This window comes from Prunus avium, chromosome 6, assembly GCF_965620075.1.
Source record: "Prunus avium chromosome 6, drPruAviu1.hap1.1, whole genome shotgun sequence".
Classification (NCBI taxonomy): domain Eukaryota; kingdom Viridiplantae; phylum Streptophyta; class Magnoliopsida; order Rosales; family Rosaceae; genus Prunus; species Prunus avium.
In genome coordinates, this window is record NC_142289.1 from 27,095,911 (window position 1) to 27,121,899 (window position 25,989).

At 36.5% G+C, this 25,989-nt stretch overlaps 1 protein-coding gene and 2 pseudogenes across 2 annotated transcripts; 2 read left to right on the forward strand and 1 right to left on the reverse strand.

Moving 5' to 3' along the window:
- Positions 1-229: 229 nt before the first annotated feature.
- On the reverse strand, positions 230-3,131 carry LOC110762026 (uncharacterized). The gene is made up of 5 exons (XM_088255049.1): positions 2,242-3,131; positions 2,057-2,074; positions 1,956-2,003; positions 1,732-1,842; positions 230-1,594 (listed from the first exon to the last, which is right to left on the reverse strand). The coding sequence occupies exons 1-5, from the start codon at positions 3,092-3,094 to the stop codon at positions 444-446; spliced, it is 2,181 nt and encodes a 726-aa protein (XP_088111175.1). The 5' UTR covers positions 3,095-3,131; the 3' UTR covers positions 230-443.
- A 482-nt stretch (positions 3,132-3,613) lies between these two features.
- LOC110750042 (rust resistance kinase Lr10 pseudogene) lies at positions 3,614-5,751 on the forward strand (annotated as a pseudogene). Its single transcript, XR_015836481.1, has 3 exons — positions 3,614-4,214; positions 4,329-4,364; positions 4,532-5,751. The product of XR_015836481.1 is annotated as a rust resistance kinase Lr10 pseudogene (transcript).
- Positions 5,752-19,222: 13,471 nt separating this feature from the next.
- On the forward strand, positions 19,223-25,571 carry LOC110765239 (5'-3' exoribonuclease 3-like; annotated as a pseudogene).
- The last annotated feature ends 418 nt before the right edge of the window (positions 25,572-25,989 follow it).

Here is a 25,989-nt window from a genome sequence, read left to right on the forward strand (position 1 = left end):
AAGGTTTTTGAGTTTGAGTTTGAGTTTCACTTTGGTCCAAGTCCAAGTCTTTAGCTTTGCTCTGGGTCTGTAAACTCTTACATATGGTTTAGTCATTGTCGGTAAAACTGGATTCTAATTCGGATATGGAGATTATTTGACGTATAGGGTCTTGTTTAATTTTGAACCCTTGATTCAAGCATAATAAGCCCACTCGATAACATATCCATATACAAATGAATTGTTTCTCTTGGCCAATTCATTTGTGTAAACCTAATTGTCATCAAAGTTCAAGTCATTGCATTTCTGGCAGGCAGTTTCTCAAACAATAACCCAAGGCAGAGGCTGATTATTTGCTTAAATATATTACAACATGTAAATATATTTGTTCTATGATCAAATACAGAGTAGAGCTGCTAACTTTCCCTTACATAGATCCACATCGTGACTAATATTAATTCACTTCATTTGTCATCCGCAATCAAAGTAATCTCTTCAGATTCTGAAGCACTTGATGCACAAGGACTTCGATTGTCCACACCAACTTCATCTGCAGGAATTTGTTGTGGGTATAAGAAAGGCCTTGGAGGCATTTGGAGGCTCTCAATTTCTCCTTCAAGCATCTCCACTACTTTATTCATTGAAGGGCGTTCGATAGGCTTCATTTGTATGCACCATAAAGCCACCATCATCATCTTCTTTATGATCTTCTTTTCCTCATCTGTTGCATCATCTCCTATTTCTATGTCCTTTCCTGCCTTCAACTGATCAGAAACCCATGTCGGAAAGTAGATTTGGCTAAATTGGCTTGATTGTTCTATACCCGCATGCAGGTTTTTCCTTCTACCGGCCATTTCCATCAATAGCATTCCGAAACTATACACATCAGCTTTGTACGAAACACCTCCAATGTTTTTGTAGAACAGTTCTGGAGCAATGTATCCCATGGTTCCTCTTGCTGCAGTCAAAGATACAATGCTATTATCCAATGGGTACAGCTTTGCTAACCCAAAATCAGAGACCTTGGGAATAAAGTTCTCGTCTAGAAGAATGTTGTGAGGCTTAATGTCGAAGTGCAAAATTTGCATGTTGCAACCTTGATGGAGATATTCAATACCACGAGCTATTCCAAGTGCGATTTCAAATATTTTCTGGCAACTTAAGGAGACAACTCCTTGTTGAGAAAAAATGTATTTCTCAAGAGACCCATTAGGCATGAAATCATATACTAGAGCACGTTTTGAACCATCAACACAGAAGCCAATAAGTCGCACCACGTTAACATGGCGAATCCTTCCAATGGTACCAACTTCATTAATGAAGTCTTGCCCATTAGTTTCGGACTTACCCAACATCTTGATGGCTACAAGGCGACCACTACGGAGCTTTGCCTTGTATACAGAGCCATAGCCTCCTTCCCCCAATTTGTTCTTGAAACCTCTGGTCATCTTTTTGATGTCGGAGTAAGAGTACCTTATTGGCATGAGATTATTATTACTCCGTAGAAAGTCTTCTATATTGTCATACATTGACAAGTGCCTCCTTCGCCATTTATATATTACCAGTGTAGTTACAAAGGGAAAACCCAATGAAAATTTGGCTGCCACGTATATTGCTGCATGGTTCACAAAAATGGAATTAATGAACACCAAGTATAATAATGATAATAATAATAATATACTCCTTTGCATATCCATCTCCATCAAAATAAGAATATTAATGTTCCAGTGATCCACACGAGTATTCTCTTACCTAGGGAAGCGACTGCACATCCCAGAAGCTGGCCAAGGTATGAGCTGGACCAGTACATAGGGAAAGGCCCATCAAAGTGGAGGAGATTATACATAAAGTGAAGCCCGGGTCCTGCAACAGAAGTAGAGAAATGAATCGATCAATGGAATGACAAAGGTGGTTAGTCAAGCGAAAAGGCCAAAGAAAAGTAAACGTCTATTTACAGAGTTGAGGGATCCACTCGCCTATCTTCTTGATTATGGACATCATGACCTTGTCGTACCAATGTTGTACTACTACTACATTGCGAAAGAAGACAGTAACATTAGCATAAAGAAGACAGTACCAATGTTAGACCAGGGTGCTACATTGAAAAGAAAACTGACATTAGCTTAGTAACTGTTGGAAATTACAGTTCAACATGCTATCATAGTCATCAAAGTGGGTGCCTTTGAATTTCAGAGGACATTACAGTAAATAAGCATTCTTTCATATATAATTTATAATTTAAAGGTTTGGCAATTGTCTAACCTTCTCTTTCCATGGGTGAGCATTGAATTCCATTGCCGGTGCTGTTCAGCTCGCAAGATTCCCATGATCTGCACTTTCCTATACATGCATGACTAAACCATGAGAGTTTAAAGCCATGCGCTATTTCATTATATATTCCTTTGCAAGACGTCATGTGCTCCTCAATTGAAGGGGACACCATAACCATTAGTGTTATTTTGCAGGAATCCCCCAAATTGACTGAAAATGGGCCCACTGATGCATTGGATTTTATGAAATAAGAATATGTTGTTAAATTGGAGAAAGAAGAATTGGAAGAAGAATAGTTGATGCATGGAGCTGTTTCAACAATGAGATCGGAAGGATTCATTGGATTTTCACAGCTCAGGAAGATTATAGACATTATTGATAATCGGAAAGATACATAAAAAGGAAGACTATAATCAGAAAAGTTGAAGGGGGTCAAGGAGTAGAGTGGGTGGGAGAAGTAGTTGTCCTTGATCTTGTGAACACCAGCATCCACAAGTCGGATTGAGAAGTTATTGTAATTGATTGCTTGTACATAATACTTTCCTGATAAAAAGTATAGCACTGCATGATGAGTAGTACCATTTCCCTTGGCCTCACAAGATAGCTCGAAGCTTTTGTTGCCGCAGTGTTTAGAGTCTCCTTTCAATCGGAATGGAGAGCTTATGTTAATATTTCCACAAGAACGGGTACAATCAGAGTTATCATGAGCTTTATTAGCTGTAATATTATTGGAAACTGTTTGGGAACAAGAGGAAGGAACAAGAAGAAGAAGAAGAAGAAGAAGAAGAAGATGATGAAGGAGGAGGGCTCTGTAAGCAGCAGATAGGAGACTTCCTCTAGACATGATGTCAGAGCAGAAGAAAGAGATTTTCAATTTAGTACAGTTAATTTAAAGGGACTCTTAGATATAGCAGGTTCAATTTTACAAAAAGGGTGCCTTGTAATGGCCAAATAAAATCATGAAAACACTTCTTACCTGATTTATACTTAGGGGCAAATTTGGAACCACAACATAAATAAAAATATATAAAATATAAAATATAAATGTCAGAAATTAAAAAAAGATAACTAATCCTATGTGGTACAAAAGTCAAAGGACTTGGATTACTAACAATAAGTGTGTGGATTGCACCAAAATTCTGTCATAAGATAACTAATACCGAATTATTTATAATCTAAACCTTTAAAGAGATAATCAGATAATAAAAAATAAGAGGGGTTGCATGAGTCATGAGTCATGACCCGCCCGCCATTGACTCAAACATCTAGATGGAGTGGGGCCCATATCATCTTGAATTACTGACCCCTGAGTTTATATCATCTGCATGCAATTCGATTTATTTGCTTAGAAAGGGTTCTCATCATGAATTTCTTATGGTGGTTGGCCGTGGTAGTAGTAATAGGAATAGGAGTCAATGGTGGAGTAGGCCACGAAGATTGCGGAGAAACAAGATGTCACCCGGACGGCCCAGCCATCCGATGCCCATTTCGACTTCCGGGGCAGCCAATCCATTGTGGCTTCCGGGGCTTTGATCTTTCTTGCGATGAATACAACGCGACTTTGCTCGATGTGGCATCAACTAAGTTCATTGTTGAAGAGATTAACTACACATCTCATGCAATTAGAGGAATTCCTTATTATGGTTGCTTGCCAAGGGAGTTGTTTTACAGTAATGGTTCTTCTCCCTTTGCATTAGTAGGCCGCGCAGTCTTATTCAGTTGTCCACCGTCAACAGTAAGAGATGAATATTCTTCCATCCGATATGGTTGTCTGGCGAGATTGAGCCCTTGCCATGGCAACAATTCTGGTAACCATACTTACGCTGTCATTGATGATGGGTGTGACTTCGGATCAATGCCCCTAGTGTCTTGTATCAAGGTGCATGACTATATATCACATTACCCTGAAGATTCAAATTCAATGACGCTGCATTGGTCCATACCATCATGTGAGCATAGCAAAGGTATTACACTCCAACTTTACTTTCCAACATAATCGCTTATGAGAATTTGAAGAATATAATTTTGGATTTCATTTATTTGAAAACCGGCCCTTATTTCATGAACAACTTTTACAGGTCGTAATCATAGAAGGCCAAATCTGAAGATATTAGGTGAGCTATATCTGCAGGCCTTCATTTCATCTTTTTTTTTTGCTTCCTTTTTCTTTCTTTTATGAATATAATGGGGAGGAAGTTAATCAAGGGTATGTTTGGAAGAGAGTTTAAAATGGCTAAAAATGCTTTAAATCACGTTTGACACAAAGAGAAAATATTTGCAGGTATTTCCGCACTCTGTTTAGTTCTAATAGCGACGGGGACGACAATCTACTATGTCTACAACTCAAACCAAAAGGAAAAAGAAAATCGGCTTAGAATTGAAAGATTTTTGGATGAATACAGAGTGATGAAGCCAAGTAGATATTCCTATGTTGATATTAAGAGGATAACAAGTCAATTCAAGGAAAAGTTGGGTCAAGGTGCCTACGGAACAGTGTTCAAAGGAAAGCTTTCCTCAGAGTTACTTGTTGCTGTGAAAATCCTCAACAATTCAAATGAAAATGGGGAAGATTTCATAAACGAAGTGGGGACAATGTGTCAAATCCACCATGTCAATGTGGTTCGCTTGGTTGGAATTTGTGCCGACGGATTTATTCGTGCTCTTGTTTACGAATACTTACCAAATGGTTCTTTGCAAAATTTCTTATCATCAGCAGATAATAAGAATTCATTCCTTGGTTGGAATAAATTGCAAGATATCGCTCTAGGAATAGCTAAAGGAATTGAATATCTTCACCAAGGATGCGACCAACGAATCCTGCACTTCGATATCAAACCACATAATGTATTGCTAGACCAAGATTTCACTCCAAAAGTTTCTGATTTCGGTTTAGCCAAGTTTTGTGCTAAGGATCAAAGTGCAATATCAATGACTACAGCCAGGGGGACCATGGGCTACATTGCACCCGAAATCTTCTCAAGGAACTTCGGCAATGTCTCCTATAAGTCGGATGTCTATAGTTTTGGAATATTATTGCTTGAAATGGTTGGAGGCAGAAAAAACTTTAAAGTCATGGAGGACTCCACTAGCCAAGTCTACTTCCCAGAATGGATCTATAACCTTTTAGAGCAAGGCAACGACCTACGAATCCATATCGGTGATGATGAAGGAGATGTAACAATTGCTAGGAAACTTGCAATTGTGGGTCTATGGTGCATCCAATGGCATCCAATAGATCGTCCTTCAATGAAAGTTGTAGTTCAAATGTTGGAAAGAGAAGCTAATAATCTAGCCATGCCTCCTAATCCTTTTGCCAGCACTTCGAGTTGAAGGAGAATTAATGAACAGACCTCTAATGGATTATACCACTCACTTATGAGATGAGTCATCAAGTGTTATTATACTAAGATTGTTATAGTATTGTCGTGTTAAGCAGATAGTATAATTAAGAAACTGATTTCAGTTTCAATAAATTTCAATGTGAAGTTTTTTTTTTTGGTCGAACAATGTGAAGTATTAGATAGTAATAATTCATCAAAACTTGCTGTATATGTTATAATTAATTAACATGATGTTTTTTTTGCTATTTCATTCATCTGCAAACCAAAGTGAATAGAATTGTTTTAGACTAGTATTTATCTTTGTTAATACACCCAACGATGGAGGATGGTCTTGAGGGGTAGAAGTAAACAATAAAGCTGCAAGTTCCTTGCAATAGTGTTATTTTTTTTTTCCCAACACCTAAGTGTAATATTTTAGTATTTTAACCCTATTGTCATTATTTCGGGTGAATCTCTCTAATTAATTATTCTTAAGTTTATAGATCTGGAGCGCTCAAGCTCTAATCTCTTACTAAGTTATTACAATACAAATATGGGTCCATTTCACAATGTCATCTCATTATCTGACACGTTAATTTTTTAGGTCATCCTTCTAACCTCGAATCATGTGATGACATTGTGAAGTAAACCCAAATAGATACTTAGCCCTTTAGTACTAGACTGGTCATGTAGTTTAGATATCCAAATAAATAATTCTTGGTGATCGACTCCCATCAACGGGACAATAAACTAGTCTATTAATTGTTTTAAGGGAATACACTAAACTAAAAGGTGCAGAAGACTTCAATAAACAGGGCAATGTTTTAAGACAATAAACATTTACTTGCGAAAATTTAGCTTTGTCAAGCTAATTACTGTTTTTCTTTTCACACACGGCATCGATTTCTTGTTAAATACAACACACTAAAATAATAGATTCTAATAGAGAACGATGAATTCGTCAATCAAATAAATGCAATTTCCTTCATATAAATTGATATAGAAAATTCATTAGTGATATCATCGTTTTACCCGTGTTATTGTGGTTAGAATCAATGTTTAGAGTGTTTGATGAAAGATGAAGCATATTTTCAAATCTTATCCCACACTCTTTAACCCTGTTGTTGTGTCAAAATTTGAGGGGTTTGGTTTGGTTTGGTTACAAACAAAAACAAGGTTAATTATCTGTTGAAGGGACAAATTAAAGCCACCTCTTTGCTCATAGCTTTTTTTTATTGTTAAATTCAATGTCTATTCATTGGACGTATTGTTTTCAAAACTGCTGAATAATATTCATTGGACGTATTGTTATAGATGTCCACGTGCTGAGATACTTTGTCTATATTTATCGATGTCCACATGCTGAGATACCCCAAGGAAATTTCCCTTCAAGGGAATAAACTAAACTAAAAGGTGCAAAATACTAAGGAAATTTCCAAAAGGTTTGTGGGCATATAATATATAATGAAGGACTTGACCATGTATTTTAAGTCTCTAGTCTAAGAATCCAAAGTCAACCAACTTAGGGGAAGAGTTTGAGCAGAGACTTAGGGGGTGTGATTATTTGGACTTCATGGAAGCAATTTGTGTCCCACATATATTTAATGATACTACATGTTACTTTTTGTCTTTTATTTAAATTATATGATAAATTAAAAAAAGTAAGAAAAGACTAATGAGGGTTTCAATGGTGGTTGGTCTTTTATTTAAGCTAACAGACTTTGACTATCGTAAGTTACTTAAAACACATGGGCTGAGTTTTCCAAGATTCTAGACGCAAAATTAAAATATGCCACTTTGTACATACTCTTGCTTGCACGTCAAAATTCATACATGTACAATTCATTTGTTTATCGTTTTTTTGTTTGTTTTGCATATGCATTGTGTTGACGTGTATGTCTATATATCTTTTAAAATTCATACATGTACTATAGTTACGACGTTTTATGTGGACATCTTAAAAATATTAAATTGAAAATCAAAGTCTTACGCCAGAACATATGCATGTATTGATAAAAAATATTTTAGAAGAGAAAATATTTGTGGCAAAAAAAGTTTGTTTTTCCCTTATTAAATCAGGAAGAAGAAGTGTTATGAGAAAATGTGAAATTTTAATGCTCTAATAATTTGGTTAAAAATAACTTTTGGCCTTTTTATGTAGCTTGGAGTAAAAGATACCCCATTCAATTGCATTGAAAAGTTCAAATTTAACTAAGGTGGTTGGTGTGAGTGCGTCGGCACTCTCATTCCTTAAGAGAGGTCAGGGGTTCGATCCCTGCTCTCGTACGGAGTCACCACTTTGGCCAACACTTTACCCCTTACGGGCCGACCCGGTGTGAGTGAGGATTAGTCTGGGTTGTGGTTAAGGCTTAAAGGTGCCACCCATAGTTGGGGCCCATCCAGAACCACCTCATGGTTTAGACCCAAAAAAAAAAAAAATTCAAATTTCAAGGGAAAAATGCTAGACGAATAAATATATTGAAGAGAGAGAGAGAGAGAGAGAGAGAGAGAGAGAGAGAGAGAGAGAGAGAGGTTAATTAGGATTTAGGCATTTTTGTGGGCTAATTTGGGTTAATGGCTCTGGGTTTTATCACTTTGGCCCAAGTCTGCCCACATGGGGTTTCACTCATGTAGTTTACACTACTCAATCTTTTAGCCCAAATTGCTCACTCCATTAAGCTCAAACTTAAAACCTACAGGCCATTATCAATCCAAGTCTGTAAACTCTTACAACATGGTTAGTCATTGTCGGTAGAACTAGATTCTAATTCAAATGGTAAGATTATTTGACGTATAGGGTCTTGTTTAATTTCGAACCGTTGCTTGAAGCATAGAAAAGAAAGGCCGAAGTTCGCTATATATTATTGATGCCGTCTTTCACTTGAGCCATTATAAAAAAGGTAGAGACAAATTTATATACAAAACTGAAACTTAACAAGGTTTAAGAAGAAAACAGAGGATAGGGGAAGCATGTATAAATGTCATGAAGGGGCAGGGTACAAACTTTAGAGCTGCCTGCTTCCGCAGTTGCCGCTGATACAAACTTTCCTCTCAGTCTATTTGCCTTTGCTTTGGTCTCAACACACCTTATATATTTTCCACAGTTCTTATTTTCATTCTTATTATTGTTAGAAGGATCTTACCCTATATTTGGATTCTTATACTAAGACACATTTTCAAAATCTAAAAACCTAAGTTCAAATTGTCATCAAAGTTGAAGTCATTGCATTTTTGGCAGGTATTTTCTGAAACAATAACCAAAGGCAGAGGCTAATTATTTGCTTAAATAAATTACAATATGTAAACATATTTGTGCTATGATCAAATACAGAGTAAACTTTCCCTTACATAGATCCACATCTTGACTAATATTAATTCACTTCATTTGCATCCGCAATCAAAGTAATCTTTCATATTCTGAAGCACTTGATGCACAGGGACTTGGACTGTACCCACCAACTTCACCTGCAGGAATTTGTTGTGGATATAAGGAAGGCCTTGGAGGCATTTGAAGGTTCTCAATGTCTCCTTCGAGCATCTCCACTACTTTATTCATTGAAGGGCATTCACTGGGCTTCATTTGTATGCACCACAATCCGACCATCATCATCTTCTTTACGATCTCCTTTTCCTCATATGTTGCATCATCTCCTATTTCTATGTCCTTTCCTGCCCTCAACTAATCAGAAACCCGTGTCGGAAAGTAGATTTGGCTAAATTGGCTTGATTGTTCTATACCCACATCCAGGTTCTTCCTTCTACCAGTCATTTCCATCAATAACATTCCAAAACTATACACATCGGCTTTGTACGAAATACCTCCAATGTTTTTATAGAATAGCTCTGGAGCAATGTATCCCATGGTTCCTCTTACTGCAGTCAAAGATACAATGCTATTATCCAATGGGTACATCTTTTTGATGTCCGAGTAAGAGTACCTTATTGGCATGAGATTGTTATTACTCCGAAGAAAGTCTTCTATATTGCCATACATTGACAAGTGCCTCCTTCGCCATTTATATATTAGCAGTGCAGTTACAAAGGGAAAACCAAATGTAAATTTGGCTGCTACGTATAGTGCTGCATGGTCGATAATAATTTACTATAATAATAATAATATACTCCTCTCCAAACCATCTCAACCTTGCAAGTGTTTTGTTCTCATAACAGCATAAATTTTTATTGTGCCTTTAAATCTAAATAATAATGTTTCCGTAAGATAAACACAAGTATTCTCTTACCAAGGTAACCGATTGCATAGAGCACAAGTATAAGGGTATCATCAAGGTCATTGTTGCCAGTATTCACCGATTACATAACTATTTCTGCAACAGTAGTGAAGACATCGATCAATAAAATGACTACGGTGTCAAGCGAAATGCCAAAGAAAATTTAACCACATATTTATATCATAAACTGGTCTATTTACAGGGTAGAGGGATCCACACTCACCTAGATAATATATTATCTGCCAAAGATAGTGTAATTGAGAGAGTTGAGAATGTGTAATATGAGAGGTTTTGCAGAGAATGCAAATCTGCCAATTGAATTACTAACTTGGAGAGATATATACAATTGTACACAGCTAATTATTAGTTACAAACAAGATCACAAACCATGGAGAGTTTCCAGGATTTGTGTTTCCCTAAGACATGGAAATGTGTTTCTAGGTGGTAGACAAGCTTTTCCTTGTTTTAGGGAAGTTGTCTATATGTCTTGACTAACACTCCCCCTCAAGTTGGTGCAAAGATATCACTCATGTCACATCCCGGGACCGGCTCCGCCGTAGCACGATATTTTCCGCTTTGGGCCCCCCTCTCTGCCCTCACGATTTTGTTTCTAGGAGCTCACGAGCAACTTCCCAGTGGATCACCCATCCTGGGATTGCTCTGGCCCCCAACTCGCTTAACTTCAGAGTTTCCATGACTCCGAAGCCAGTAAGTTCCCAAAAGGCCTCGTGCTAGATGGATGCGGGCATGTACATGTAAGGCACATCAACCCCCTCTTCGTTGGTCGATGTGGGATCTTACAACGCATGCCCAACTTGTCAAGTGAGTCATAAAAAACCTTACTTGATACGGCCTTTGTCAGAATGTCGGCAAGTTGGTTTTCCGAGTTTACAAACGGAAACTTAATTATAACATTTTCTAGTTTCTCTTTGATGAAGTGCCGGTGAACTTCCACATGTTTGGTACGGTCGTGTTGTACTGGGTTATGTGCTATCTCGATAGCAGCTTTATTGTCACAGTACAAGTTTGTAGCTTTTAATGGTTTAACTCCCAGATCCTTCATTAATCTCCGTAACCAGAGCAATTCACACACTCCTTGAGCCATTCCCTTAAATTCTGCTTCAGCACTTGATCTAGCCACAACTCTTTGCTTCTTACTTCTCCAAGTGACTAAGTTGCCCCCCACAAATGTAAAATATCCAGAAGTAGAACGTCTATCTGTGATGGATCCTGCCCAATCAGCATCTGTGTATCCTTCTAGGTCCACATGTGTATGTTTGGAGAACGTCAACCCTTTTGCAGGGGCAGCCTTCAAGTACCTCATAATCCGTGTTACTCCATTCATGTGCACCTCACTTGGTTGATGAATAAACTGACTCACCATCCTCACAACATAAGCTATGTCGGGGCGTGTGTGTGATAGATAGATCAGTCACCCAACCAACCTTTGATACCTTTCTTTGTCAGTGGGTACTTGATCTGGATACATCCCTAACTTGTGGTTCTATTCAATAGGTGTGTCAGCTGGCTTGCAATAAAGCATTCCAGTTTCTGTTAACAAATCTAAAACATATTTTCGTTGGGATAGAAATATGCCATGTTTTGATCTAGCAACTTCTATGCCAAGAAAATATTGTAACTCACCAAATTCCTTCATCTCAAATTCACTAGCAAGGAGCTTTTGCAGATTCTTCATTTCTTCATTGTCATTATCGGTAACCACCATATCATCAACATAGATGATAAGAGCCGTAAGTTTGTCACCACGACGCTTTAAGAATAAAGTGTGATATGAGTTGCTCTGAGTGTACCCAAAGCGCTTTCATGGAATCGGTGAATCTTCCAAACCAGGCTCGTGGTGACTGCTTTTGCCCATATAATGATTTTCTCAGCTTGCAAACGGTGTTGGGACCGAGTGTCATAGAGGTCCCTGGTGGCGGTTCCATATACGCTTCTTCTTGCAAGTCCCAGTGAAGAAATGCATTTTTCAATTTTAGTCTTCCTTAATTTGGTTTCTTGTGGAATGTGCCTTGCTTTTGGCTTACCCAAGTGTCCTTTGTTTTTTTTCATTTATATTTATTTTGTTTTTCTTCTGTCTTAACTTCATGTCATTGCGAAGCAAGTTGCTTGTTGTTTTTTTGGAAAATTTTTTTGCTCACCACTTTAAACAAAGGTGTATGTTCATCATTGTTCTTAATATTAATTTATATAATCATGATTATGCATACAAACACGTGTCAAGTAGTGGCGGAGCCAGGATTTCAAATTAGAAAAGGCCCTTCACAAATTTGTTAAGAACAGGTTAAATTAATATGACACTAAACTACTCCTTTTGGCCTACTTCATAACATCATTTTATATTGATTAATAATATATCCATTCGTTACAATCATAATTGTCCATAATTTCATATTTTATAATGCTTAAATACTAATCTCATCATCTACATTATTATAGACTCAAAAATTAATAATTTATATAAAAAATTCTGTATAAGTCCAAAATCGAAAACAAAATTTGGATGCCATCATTGTAATTGTTGTTGTTGATACAAGTCCTTTGACTTTTGTGCTACGTATGATTACATTACTTTTTTGATTTTTTGATATTTACATATTATTTTTTTCATTTTAAAATTACTTGGTTATTCCCATCATGCCCCTAAAAATTAAATAAGGTAAGAAATTAATTTTTATGATAATAATTATGATATTGTCTACCCTAAACCAATTCCGACTATCTCTCAGCCACAATCTCTGCAACTTTCACCAACAAGTCAGTGGAGCCAAATTCTTTTCCCTTTAAGCCCTCCAACTTTTCCAAGAAGTCACATACCCTATGACTCTTCTATAATCAGCATCGTGAGTTTCATTCGAAACCAAAATCCTTGTTTGGTTGATTTTCTAACTGGGTATTTATCAGGCTGCTTATAATTTGCAAGGTGAGGTATGCAAAGCTGTGATTTGCTTACAAATCGCTACAACAAGGTAAACGAAAACAAAAAAAACAAACAAAAAAAACAAAAAAAAAATATTTTGCATAGTTTCTTGCGTGCGTTTTCAGATTCATATTGGGTCTTCAAGGTTGTAATTCTTTTGGGTTGAATGACTTATAGTTCGGGGCTTCTATTCGATCGGCAAAAAGCGATAAGGTTGAGTGGGTTGAATGGCTCATAGTTTCTTACACCATATCCTACAATTCCATGTATGTTGGTTGTTTGTGATCTGTCTTTATTTACCTAGTATTTGAGTATATTATCTTATATTTATCTAATAATTAGGTATATTATCTTATACTAGCCTCTCCGCACGCGCTTCCGCGCCTGCGAGAGGCTTTTTTTAAAAAAAATTAAAAATTATTTTAGAATTAAAAAGATAATGGGTAGTTGTGTTCCATAAAAATAAGCCATTATCTGATATATTTTTTTAATTTTAATTTTTTTAAATATGAAAAAGTGTGAATTTACCATATTATCTTCATTTAATTAATAATTTCAATTCTTAATGTTTGCATTAACCAAGGGCATTTTCTGGTATTTTGAATGTTTCACCATTCTCTGCCTTTTGCTTTATATATATAGATTTACTTAATAATGAGGTACAATATCTTATATTTGCCTAATATTTAGGTATATTATCTTATATTTACCTAGTAATTAGGTACATTATCTTATATTTACCTAATAATTAGGTATATTATCTCATATTTACCTAGTAATCGGGTAAATATTTGTTGGTAAGACATCATCAATAATACTTCTACTTTCATTGTTTTATATGAACTTTTTTTATTTGTTCTTATGCTTGAAACCTCACAAATCAACCTTATGGATAGGTACAGTTTTATGTTGGTGCTTGCCTATGGGCCTTAATTTTCATTGTAAGATAAAATATGTGGGTCATTACTTTCATGACTTAAATTGTATTTTATCTATATGTTAGGCAAATATTGCAATAGTTAATTGTTAAAGTATTTTACTTGACGAAACTTTTTTTTTTTTGGGTACAGATGTGTCATGGCGGCAATAGAAGGATTCAAAATTTAAAATATGAAATCCATTTAGAAGGAAAGAATCGATACATTAATTTGGATTTTCAATTAATATTCTTTTTTTATTTAACTCAAAGGGTAAAATTGACACAAGAACAAATTAATAAAAGTCAATGGATCCAAATCTACAGCAAAAAAGGTATGTACTAAATCCAATGACGGCTAGAGATTTTGGATTTAGAAGAACTCCTTATTTATATGGGTAATGCTAGGCTTACCACATTTTTCATACCACATTCATACCACCTCTCTAATAGAGGTGGAGCCCACCAATACAATGGGGCCCACCTCCATTAGAGACGTGGTATGAATGTGGTGTGAAAAATGTGATAAGCCTAGCATTTTTCTATTTATATTCCAACATAGAGAAGAAATACAAAAGGGGTTCATAAAATCTAATATTAAGGTACCCAACTCAAACATGACAAAAGAGAGAGAAATAAAAATTCATGAAGTTTAACTTAAACAAAAGATAAAGAGAGAGAAAGGTTCAAAATGTAGGAGTTTTTAGTGTAAATATCACAAACTAACCTAGAAAGTAAAAGAGAGAAGTTAAAAAGGGATTAAGAAGTGTTGAGGCCCAAAAAATCCATGGTTGGGCCCGAATAAATTCCTAGCCCAAAACAATATATTATTGGGAAAAATGACCCGATTTGGAGCACACGAAAGTCTACCATGCATAAGCCACACCCTGCACGCCATGCCAAATAAAAATATGTCACGCTAGAAATTGAGATTAAAATCATAAAGATGTATTTAGCTCTGCAAATCCATACCAATTATCCTATCAAGCGATATGCCATGCCAAGCGACATGCCATGCCAAGCGAGAAACTATTATTTCGCACCCAATAGCACTACAAGCTTAAGTGGGCCCAAGCCACTCAAATGCCCGGGGCTTGCTTGAGTGGGTTGTGGTATGGATGGTAACGAGTTGTCATGGGGCCCATCAATGGGTCGAGAAATGGAAGTCTCGGGTCGCTTGGGGGCCTCGGGACTCAAGCCCATTTCTTAGGCCCAAACGCGGGTAAGCACAAAAGAGAAAAATAGCCCATTGCCCCAATTAAAATATCCCAACCAAAAAGATAGCCCATTACTACAACCAAGATGGCCCAACACTTGATAAGCTTAGCCCATTTATTTGACAAGTCATATTGTTGTCTCAATAAGCCCATACAATTAGCATAAAAGTCACCAGGAGCCTCAGCACTTGGGTGAAAACAAAAGCTACGAAAAGGAGCAAAGGTGTCCATGTATGCAGAACCGCTAGAAGCTTCAGCACGTGATGGGGGAACAAATTTCCAGCAAAGGTATTCAAAAGACCAAGGGATATTGGCGCGCAGGGAAGGATGCCACTTTTCGAACCAGTAGGCATACCCATTTTCTTTCCTTCATCAGATTTGGCCATGGAAAGAGGAAGAAAGAAGAGAAAGAAGATGGGTGAAAATGGAAGCTCCCCTCTGAAGCAGCCGCGGGAAGAAGCATTGAGCTCCCAAAAATCTCTGATTTTGTGGGATTGGGCAGAGCTGACTTTTCCACCATGAAGTAAGTCAAGAAAGAGGAGAAAAAGGGAGAGGAAAGCTTAGCTAGATTGGAAAGAAACCATTAGGGTTTCTTGGAGAAGAACAAACCTCAGCAACTATAAATAGGGCCTCTTCTACCCAACACAACACAACCCACAACCTTTAGAGAGCAAGCTTCCTCTCTCACATGCAAACTCAGTAATTTTCGTGCTATCCTTGCCCATTTCCCTTATTTCCCTTGTTCTGGCAGATTGGCATAGCTTTGACAGAGTCACCGTCAAGCTGCCGGAAACTGCTAAGATTACCCACAATTCTTCACCATCCTTCTCCCCCTTCATCAAACCTCCTTAGAATCACTTTCTCTTTCCCTTAGAACCTCTGTCTCTCATAGGAACTCACAGCTCTCTCTCCTCAAGTGCTAAACCCATGATAATTTTGCTCCTATGCCATAATCTTCTCATGCAAAGCTAAAAGATTTATTTGTAATTTGTTGTTGTTTTCATTAGTGAAGGTAACCAAAGAGTTTCCTAAGACGTCATCACCCTTTCGAGACATCTTTGGGGCTTAATTTTCGAACTCAGACACAAAGGGGACACTTGGATCAGATTGCTCTTCACAGCAGCCCAGCCCACTTGCTGCCAGGAGAAAAAGGCCCCTACAAGAAGTTTTATGGTTGTAGACAAAAAATACCTAATATTATTATTTATTTTAGGATAAATATCTCCTAAAACTAATCAAATATGTTAAATATTATACATCATACATAATATTATAATACAATAAATAAAAGACGATTTAGGCCTTAGGACCACACTAGTCCTTTATTGACTCTACTCCTTATGTCAAGTATTGAGAAAGACGATTAGTATACATCTTTAATTAAAGTAATGTGTAAAAATGCTATCACTTCTCTGTAATTTGTTTTTTCCCCCCTAACAACATGATAACATCCTCGGGACCACACATAATAATGAGTGATAAGCCATAATCAAATCAATGGTCCTATGCCCATTGGGAACTCGTGCAAATCATGACAGTCGATATTTCCTAGAGATATTTCTTAATGAGTTTAATTTCTACAGAGTCTAGTTAATAACAATTTATTATTTTTTACCTGTCTATCTGAACATATAAACATGATTAGGCTTTATTACGATTATTTTGGCTCTTTAAAAAAGCAAAGATAATCAGAGTAAAAGCGAAGTCTTTTTCCATTCCTCCATAGCTGGACTCCTTAATTAAGAGAGCATATTTACTCACCACTTTAATCCAAGGGGTATTCTCATTATTCTTTTTAATACTTGACGTGTGTTTATAAGCATAACTATAGTTCCATAAATACAAAGTAAAAAGTTAACTATGATTATTGAAATTGGCACTTAGGTGACGAGGGGTAAATTAAATGACACAAACACAACCACAACAAGCTTCACACACTTTAGTCCTTGACCAAAACACTTATGACTAGTCAACTGCTAGTCATGAACAACCACAATCAAGAATCCACATAGAGCATGCCACAATGTACCTGCAACCCTAGAAAAATACTAGTGACAACCTAGGCACTCAGAAGGACCCATCAATCTAGGCATCCCCTGTGCTAGCAACAACTATGGTGGAAGTGTGTGAAAACATTATAATCAAGTAAATACCAAACAGCAGATAATGATGACTAGTCAACCACCAAGAACACAAACCCAGAAAAATTACAGATATGCAAACCAGATTTTGTTCACCCAGAAACCCACCATTGGGAAAAAATGGAGGTCATCAACCGACCAGGCAATCCACTAAGTAGAAAAAGATTCTTACAAAGGAATACAAGCAAGCTCAAGCAAAACCTAGATCTATTTAGGAAGATGAGCTATACCTCCTTTGTGCAATCTTCTTCTCCAACTTAGCAAAGCTTGAAGCTCAGTTCTTCATGGCAATGGCAGCTCCTTCTTCAGCTCGTTCATCCCATGGCACTAGCTTGCAAGCTCCAACTCAAACCGAAACCAAAATTTGGATTCAAAGGAGAATGACCAATTTCTTCAAGAAACCATACTCTTGAAGAAATCAATCTTGAATCTGACCTAGATATAAATGAGAGAGTGTTTTAATTAGCTAGATGCAGATTTTTATTTTTCAAATGCAGTTTTCAAAAAGAAACAATTTGGAAAACTCAAAGATGAAAAATATGAAGATGGCTCTTGAGGAAGAAGCAAAAGTTTCCAAAGAAACTTTCCAAAACTTGCCTACAAAAGTGACGGCTACCAAAAGAATAATTGGTTTCTTTTTACACCCAAATTCCTAGGTTAGAATCGTCCAATGACAGCTGGGAATTTTGCAGAATAAGACAAAAACATATGGGTAGGATCCAGCTGGAACAGTGAGCTGGAATTCCTACTGAGGCAGAGGTTGACTAGTCATAATCTTCAGAAGTTGGAAAATGCAATGTAATGCAATGCAAAATTTACCTTTGTCAATTTTCTTGAACCTCCATAGGATAGTTGATAGTTAAGAACACCTAGAGAAGCTGTTCTTAATCTAAACTTGAGCTTGATAAAAACAATAAAAATCCTATTACAAAATTGTCAAGGGAAGCCAAAAGAAATACTCAAAATTCATACATTAACAATTATACATATAGATATGTGTCAAGTATTAAGAAGGGTAATGAAGATATACCTTGGATTAAAGTGGTGAGCAAAAATATTTCGTAAATTTAAGGAGGGGATCTTTTTTAGAATAAATAAAATTATGATACTTGTGAAATTTTAAAAGAAAAATGAAAGGAATTCAAAAGTTAAAAATTTTGACGAGTGTCAAAACCAGTGTTTTCAAAGGTATGCTTTCGCGTGCGTCAGAGCGAGGCGGTCGCCTATTTCGCGAGTTGCACGTTTAGCGCAGGGAAGGCATGAGGAGGCGTTGCAAGGCGGAGCGAGGCGGAGCAAGGCGCAGGAGAGCTGAGACTCTGAAACGGAAGAAATTTTCACCATTCTGCAAATTGGGTGCGGCTCCATAGCAGCGAGGAAGACGACCCTTTTTTTTTAGGTTTTTTCTAACAAAACGAAGTGTTTTGAAATAATAAAAAAACACACGCATGTTTCTTTTTGTTTTTTTTTTTCGCTTCCCTTTTTTTTTTGTCCCCACTTGTTGCTTTCCTTTATACAATCAATGTTCCTGCCTTTTCTATTTCCAGCCGGTCTCTACTTACCCTTTATTTTTTTCTAAATTAATATATTAACACATGAAATTATATATATATAGTACAACCCTAATTTCTACCTTTACCAAATAATCTCCATTAATTTGAAGAATTCTCTTCATCTCTCAACTGCAAGTGAGTATTTTATTTTTCTCTATCTAATTCTTCGCAACTATAATTTGAAGTTCCGTATAATTTTTTTTCAATTTTTTGAAAAATATATTAGTTATCTTATTCGTTTATGTGATATAGTAGAAATTTGACATACATATTTTATGTTTTGGGATTGATTATTATGTTTTGAATGATAATTAGTACTTATATTTAATTATATTTAAAAGATTGTTATGGTTCAAAAAAAAATTAGTTGTACAATTTAGTTGTACTGTATTATTCATAAATTTTTCTTATTAAAATAAATTAATGTTTAAAAGGCTTACGGCTCAACGCTTCAAGGCTTACGCCTCGCCTATACGCCTCGCCTTTGAAAACATTGGTCAAAACCTCATTTGTTTTAAAGAGGACTCATCCTCAATTTTAAGGAGTGAAATTTTTCCCTTTTAATATTCGCGCAATACAAAGTATAATTGATTCATATACTCTCTCTCTTCTTGCATGAATGAAGCAAGTAAAGTTCCAACAGAGAGAGAGAGAGAGAGAGATGGGGGTGCCTTCTTTCTTCCGTTGGCTGGGCAACAAGTATCCCAAAGTGGTGGGCCGACCAGAGAGATGAGTCCACAAGTTCACCAAACCCAAATGGCATGGAGTTTGATAACCTTTATCTTGACATGAATGGGATTATCCATCCCCGCTTTCACCCGGAATCAGATGAAGATGGAGTATGAACTTATTAATTCCTATATATTCTCTTCACAAACTATAAGAATTTTCAAATTTTCTTTAATTTATCCTTAGTTATATATTTTAATTTCTACTGTATTTATTCAGGTGCAACCAAACTAGATTTGAAGAGGTGTTCATCAATATTTTTGAATATATTGATACACTTTTCAACGTTGTTCGACCAAGGAAGCTTTTATACATGGCCATAGGTGACAAAATTTTACTCTTTTTTTTTTTTTTTTTTCCTATGTTGTAATACTTACGTAAGATGTTTGCTTTTTCTTGATCATCTCTTTACTTTGGTTGATATGCGTATCGTTATGTATACTCTGAACTTGAAGTAGTTTATATAAGGATATAAACATGATGATTTCTTGTAGATGGAGTTGCTCCAAGGGCTAAAATGAATCAACAACGTGCCAGGCGTTTCAAGTCTGCCAAGGACAAGGAATTAGCTGTGGGTTTTAAGCTTTTAATTAATATATTATGCTTCTGAATCACACAAACTTTCTTATACCCGCTTAAATTAGTTTATACAAATACGTAAATTTATGCCCCAAAATATTGGTATCAACTGTATAGGATGCTGAAGAAGAGAAGCTGAGAAGACAGTTTGAATTGGAAGGCAAACAAGTGTTACCAAAAAAGGAAAACGAAGTCTCCGATTCAAATATAATCACCCCTGGAACTGATTTTATGTACAAATTGTTGAATGCTCTCCGCAGCTATATTAATTTACGTTTGAGCAATGATTCAGGCTGGAGGGACATCAAGGTCTGCTCCATTTATGCCACTCTAATTTCAACCTGACGAACATATGATCCATCATTTTTTATTTTCTCTCATCTCTTTTTTGTTTTAACTTCATGATTATGGATTTAGGTGATTCTTTCTGATGCCAATGTTCCTGGAGAAGGGGAACACAACATAATGTCTTTCATACGCCAGCAGCGTAATTTTCCTTCATATGATCCAAACACCCGCCATTGCTTGTATGGATTGGTATGAATGATTATGTGCTGAACACAACTATTTAATATTTTTTGTAAATTTTTGTTTTCCATATTAAATTTTTCTGCAATAATATATAGTTGGAAAATCTGAAAGAAGGAAAAGAAATATATGGAATGAACATGTTTCTGTTTAAAGATTAAATTTCATAAACTCCCCCCCCCCCCCCCCAACACACACACACACACAATTGAATTCTGACATTCTGGTGAATTATTGGCATGCACACACACACAATTGAATTCTGACATTCTGGTGAATTATTGGCATGCAGGACGCAGATTTGATAATGTTGGCTTTGGCGACACATGAAGTTCATTTTTCCATATTGAGAGAGGTTAAATTTACAAGTCCTTTGCATTTTCCCAATTTCATATAGAAGTTTCTTGGCCACATTGGCTTTTAAGGTTTCCAATAATCAATGCCCCAATTGAGTGAGGTCTGCCTAGATAATGCACTAGGAACGAAAATCCGGGTTATAGAATTTTTCCTTAATACGAATCCGGGTTGTAGGTTCTGATAACTGATGAAATTTTAAGTACTTCAATTTCTGGATACAGGATGTTCTAAACCAGGAGCAGCAACATGCAAACTGTCAATCTGTTCGAGAAATGACTTCGTCTTCTGTAAAGTCAGACAACAGAAAAGCATCCATTGTAAAAAAGCCCTATCAGGTATTTGAAATAGTCCTCTTATCTATCACCTGTAGTTTGAATATTGCTCTGTTGTCTCACCTCTATTTTTCCTTCAAAATTTCAGCTTCTGCATGTTTGGATTTTGAGGGAATATTTGGAGCTTGATATGCAAATCAATGATCCTCCTGCGAATTTCAAGTTTGTTCTTGAGCGTATAATTGATGATTTTATATTTATGTGTTTTTTTGCTGGAAATGTTTTTCTGCCCCACATGCCATCTTTGGAAATTCATGAGGTTCTATGCTAAACTTCATTGGTATGTAGTGATGGGAATACAATGTATGAAGCTCGAAACTAATTATTTATGTTAACTACTTATTTCCAGGGTGCAATTGACTTGCTGACGACTGTGTATAAGAAGGAATTCAAAAATCTCGGTGGTTATATGGTTGATATGCTCCAGGTATAACATGATTAGCCTTGTTCCAGTTACATTTCTTCACCCTGAAAAATATAAATGTAGATAAGATCATGACCATGCCACTTCTTTTATGCTCAAAAGCAGGTCAATGACAAGAAATCAGGATACATCAAACTATCCAGGGTTGAGAAATTTATTCTTCTTGTTGGTGCTTATGAAGATAAAATTTTCAAGAAAAGATCAGAACTACGTGAGTGTAAACTCAGACGTGTTTGCCTTAATAAAGATTCTGTAAGCGCTTGTTGCTCAAGTATCATTCATCACTGACAATATTGCGTGTATTTGTCTATTTTTCCCATTATGAAACAAATGCTGAATTCATTGGTTGCCAGCTAGAGGAAGAAATTGATGCTGGAAGTTCAACTACTGATTCAAGCAGTACTTGTGCATTGCCTAATGGAGAAGAATCCCAAGCTCTGTCACTTGGGACGTTTGAAAATATGCATTCTCAAGTACGCTGTTTTTTGTGTGTGTTTTCTTTTGTATTCCATGATGAATAATGATTCATAAGATGACTCCGAGTTTCTAGAAGAATTTCAAGATAGGCTTATACTTTAAGTTCTTCTAGCAACTCATCGGAGTCATCTTATCAATCATTATTCTTCATGGAAATGAATTTAGTTTTCCTTTGTCTTGACTTATGTGCTTTGAATTGATCAAACACTCCCTTGTTACTTTTCTTTTTTGTTTTGGGGAGTGGGGGAGGGAGTACCTGCAGGTTATTTTGCTTGATTACACACATATATATGGAATAAAGTAGTTTTACTATGTACTTTGTGACCTGCTGAAGGGCTTTCGGTGTCATTTATATTGTATTTTTGCAGATAATAGAAAATACAAAGGAGTTTAAGCAGAAATTGAAAGATAGCATCAGAAGGAAATCTGATCTGTTTAAGAATGGTGATTTAGGGACGGACAAAGTATGATGCATTCCTTCTTGAAGTTTCAATATTCTTTCTCATAATACCTTGTGAAACGTTTACATCCAAGCATATAAACAAATATTTTTACATGCTTTGCTCCACAGGTACGATATGCTGCTGCAGGCTACAAGGAAAGATATTACAAATACAAATTTTCTGCAGAAGGGCCAGGGGATATTGAAAGCAAAAGAAAGGAAGTAGTACGTGTGGCTTTCATAAATTTTATCTTATACTTCTTTAGTCCCCATGATGTTTTTCTTTTTTGTTTCTTACAGAAGCTGCACTTTTTTCTTTGTAAAATGGAGGGCCAAAGGCTGCACCAAAACTATCCATCTTACTGAGTTTTGATAAATTGTTTGGTTGATTGTTTGCAAAACCAACACAAAATTAGATGCGATCTTGTGTTATTCCAATAGGGTTTTTTGGTAATACATTTTCTACTTGTGTATTTAACAGATATTTTATTTATTTAATTTTAGATTTCCCCTTATTTGCAAATTTCAATTGCTGATTTACTTTAGGTTAAATACTACACTGAAGGACTGCTCTCGGTTCTCTTGTACTATTTTTCTGGTCCCCCATCATGGACATGGTAAGACATATGTAATATGGACTTCAGTTATTTACTTGATATTGGTGTGAAAAGTAGTGTTACATTACATTCACTGTAATATCCTATCAGGTTTTATCCTTTCCATTATGCTCCATTTGCTTCCGACTTAAAGGGCCTTGGTCAGGTGAAACCTAAGTTTGAAAAAGGTTCCCCATTCTTACCTATCGATACTCTCTCATGGCTGTGTTACCACCCAGAAGGTAACTATGTTTCTTTGTTTTGTAAGTTTGGTCTTACCAAGTTCTCCAAGAAAATAATACAAATGTTCTCCTTTGTAGTGCTCATGCACTTCCGAAAGTTTATCAGACATTTATGACAGATGAGAGTTCTACCATTATTGACTTTTACCCTTCTGGTAAGTACACGTTTGTAATATCAGTTATGTTAGTCCATGGGATCTGATAGAAATTAATTGCAAGCTCTGTTTCATCTATAGATTTTGAAATTGATATGGATGGGAAACGCTTTACATGGCAGGTTTGTCTTCTCTTCTTTCCTTATATGATTTCTGGTAGTTATTCATTGGTATTGCATTTTCGTTGACATCTAGTGATTGTTCTCTCTTTTACCTTTTAAAATTGTTTTTGACTTTATCATCTCCAAAAGGGCATTTGCAAACTTCCTTTTATAGAAGAAGAACGGCTTCTATCTGAAACGAGAAAGTTAGAGAAGGAGTTGGTGGTATGAAACTTTTTTATATATTTTAATTTCTTAAAGATATGAGATGTTTTTCCATTCTTATATTTAAATTGTCTTACCAGTTTGTGTTACAATATGTGTAGGGGGAAGACAGAGACAGGAATAAAGAGAAAGTTGATCAATTATTTGTGCTAAGCACACACAATATGGCATCACAGATTGTCGCACAGTTTACAAAGGAAAACTGCCCCATCAAGATTGACAACAGTTTGTGGTAGGTCAATTATCTTTCTGAAGTCTTGTCTTTGTTAATTTTCCTTTTTCTTTTTCTTTCATGGACCGCTTTTGCAGTATTTTCTCAATGTTAATGTTTATTGATAAGTTCTCTGCCCCCTTTCAGTTCTGGAATTAGTGGTTTTTTCCGTCTTCATGAGAATGCTTCCAGTGTTAAAGGAGGAGACCATAAACTTCGAGAAGACTGTCTTGTGAGTAACTAAACTAACGAGTCGTTAATTTTGATCTTGTAAATGTTTTGCTGTCCTGAAGGATAAGTTTTATGAATTTGATTATGTTACAGATGTGTGCGATATGAGCTTCCAAACGATGGTCCACATACGCCTCGTTTACTTGCTGGTGTAGAGTTTCCTGTCAAGGTATCCGAACTTTCAGAATTTGCAATTATTTTCGTGAGCTTGAATGGTCTCGTGCATATATGTTTGTTTTCGTATCTGTTTAATGTGATGGTTTACCTGCTCTGCCACTGCGGATATGATTAGTTCCTTGCTAGCACTGGCTTAATGAGTTTTTGGTATTCTAACTACATTGTTGGGATGCATTTTCGAGTTCAATAGTTAAATGTCCTCACTCCCTAATATACTGTCCTTCAACTAGCATAAGAGAAATTCAGTGGCATGTTATAATTAAGCCCAATTTGTAACATTTTCCATCCACATTTGCAGACAATCACTGAAGACGATCTTATGGAGACAAAACTATGGCACGAATATCAGGGAAGCACACCCAGCTCCAGGTTCTTTGGCTTCTTGCTCTGTCTTCCATTTGTTATTCACATCTATATCTACGAATTTCTCTTTAAACTCGTTGTTCAAGAACTAAATGCAATGCAGCAGTCAGCTTGTTCAGGAAAGGTTTAGAAAACCAGATAATATGGGAAATCGAGGCTTCCGGAACAATGCTAGATTCACTTCTAGCTCTCCGAATATGATACACAAATTTTCTGGCACTGGATGGGGTTGTGGTAGAGGGAAATCAATTGTAAGTCCTGATTTTGGAGACCGATTTCATGCTCCAGGAAGAATACCTTGTGAAAGAGTAATGTCATCTAGCTCATATTCAGCGAACGGTGCAGTAGCATACAAAAAAGCCTCTCTTCATGAGACACCTTTTTGTCATGAAAAGTGGAGAGTTGCTGGTTCTGGTTCAGGAGATCAAATACGAACCCTTAGGGATTTGAAAATATCGAAGTCGTCATCAAGCCAGGGCTGGAGGCCTAATGGAAGAGTTCAGTCAGCAAACAATGTTTTCCAGCCGTCTAGAAATGGCTTCACACCTGACACAAACCATGCTTGGCAACATGGTCAGTGCCGCAGTAGGGGCCATCAGGACTCCTCGAAGCATTATTCACCTTTTGCTGCTAACCGTTCATCCCAAGTCAGTGCCGCAGTAGGGGCCATAAGCCCCGCTGGTAGCTAGTTAACACATAGCCCTCTTTGCTTGGCTGCCAAAAGAGCAAGAAAAGCACTGTTTTGTTCACATTCCATATATTTTGTATTTTACGGCTGAAGGATGAAGAATATTCGATCTGCTAGCTTTTTCCTATGCTTCACAATTTCTGCAATTCCATATTTTTGTTAATTAAGCAAGGCATTCTACTCAAGAATCAAATAATGTTGGGCTAAATATATTGGTGCTTTCCAAAGATCCTGCCCCTGAATTATGTCAGAGTATATTTGGGCGTTCATTTTATATCCTTGGAGATATGATTTGTATGATCTTTCCTTATAGCTATAAGAGTTTTCTTGCCCACCCGGCTATATAAAATCTGATAACATTAATGGAATGCTATTGAAAATGCAAACACAGCTTTGGAAAAACGCTCTGGAAAAGGGTCTACGATAGCACGTCAAAAACGCTATGGTAGAGTTCGGGTTTTTATAACGTCAACTGACACAATTTCGTATAGGGCTATTATATCTTTCTATAGCGTTTTTGTAGTGCTATCTTTGTCGATTTGTGGTGCTCCGCGGAGTTGTATTCAGTATA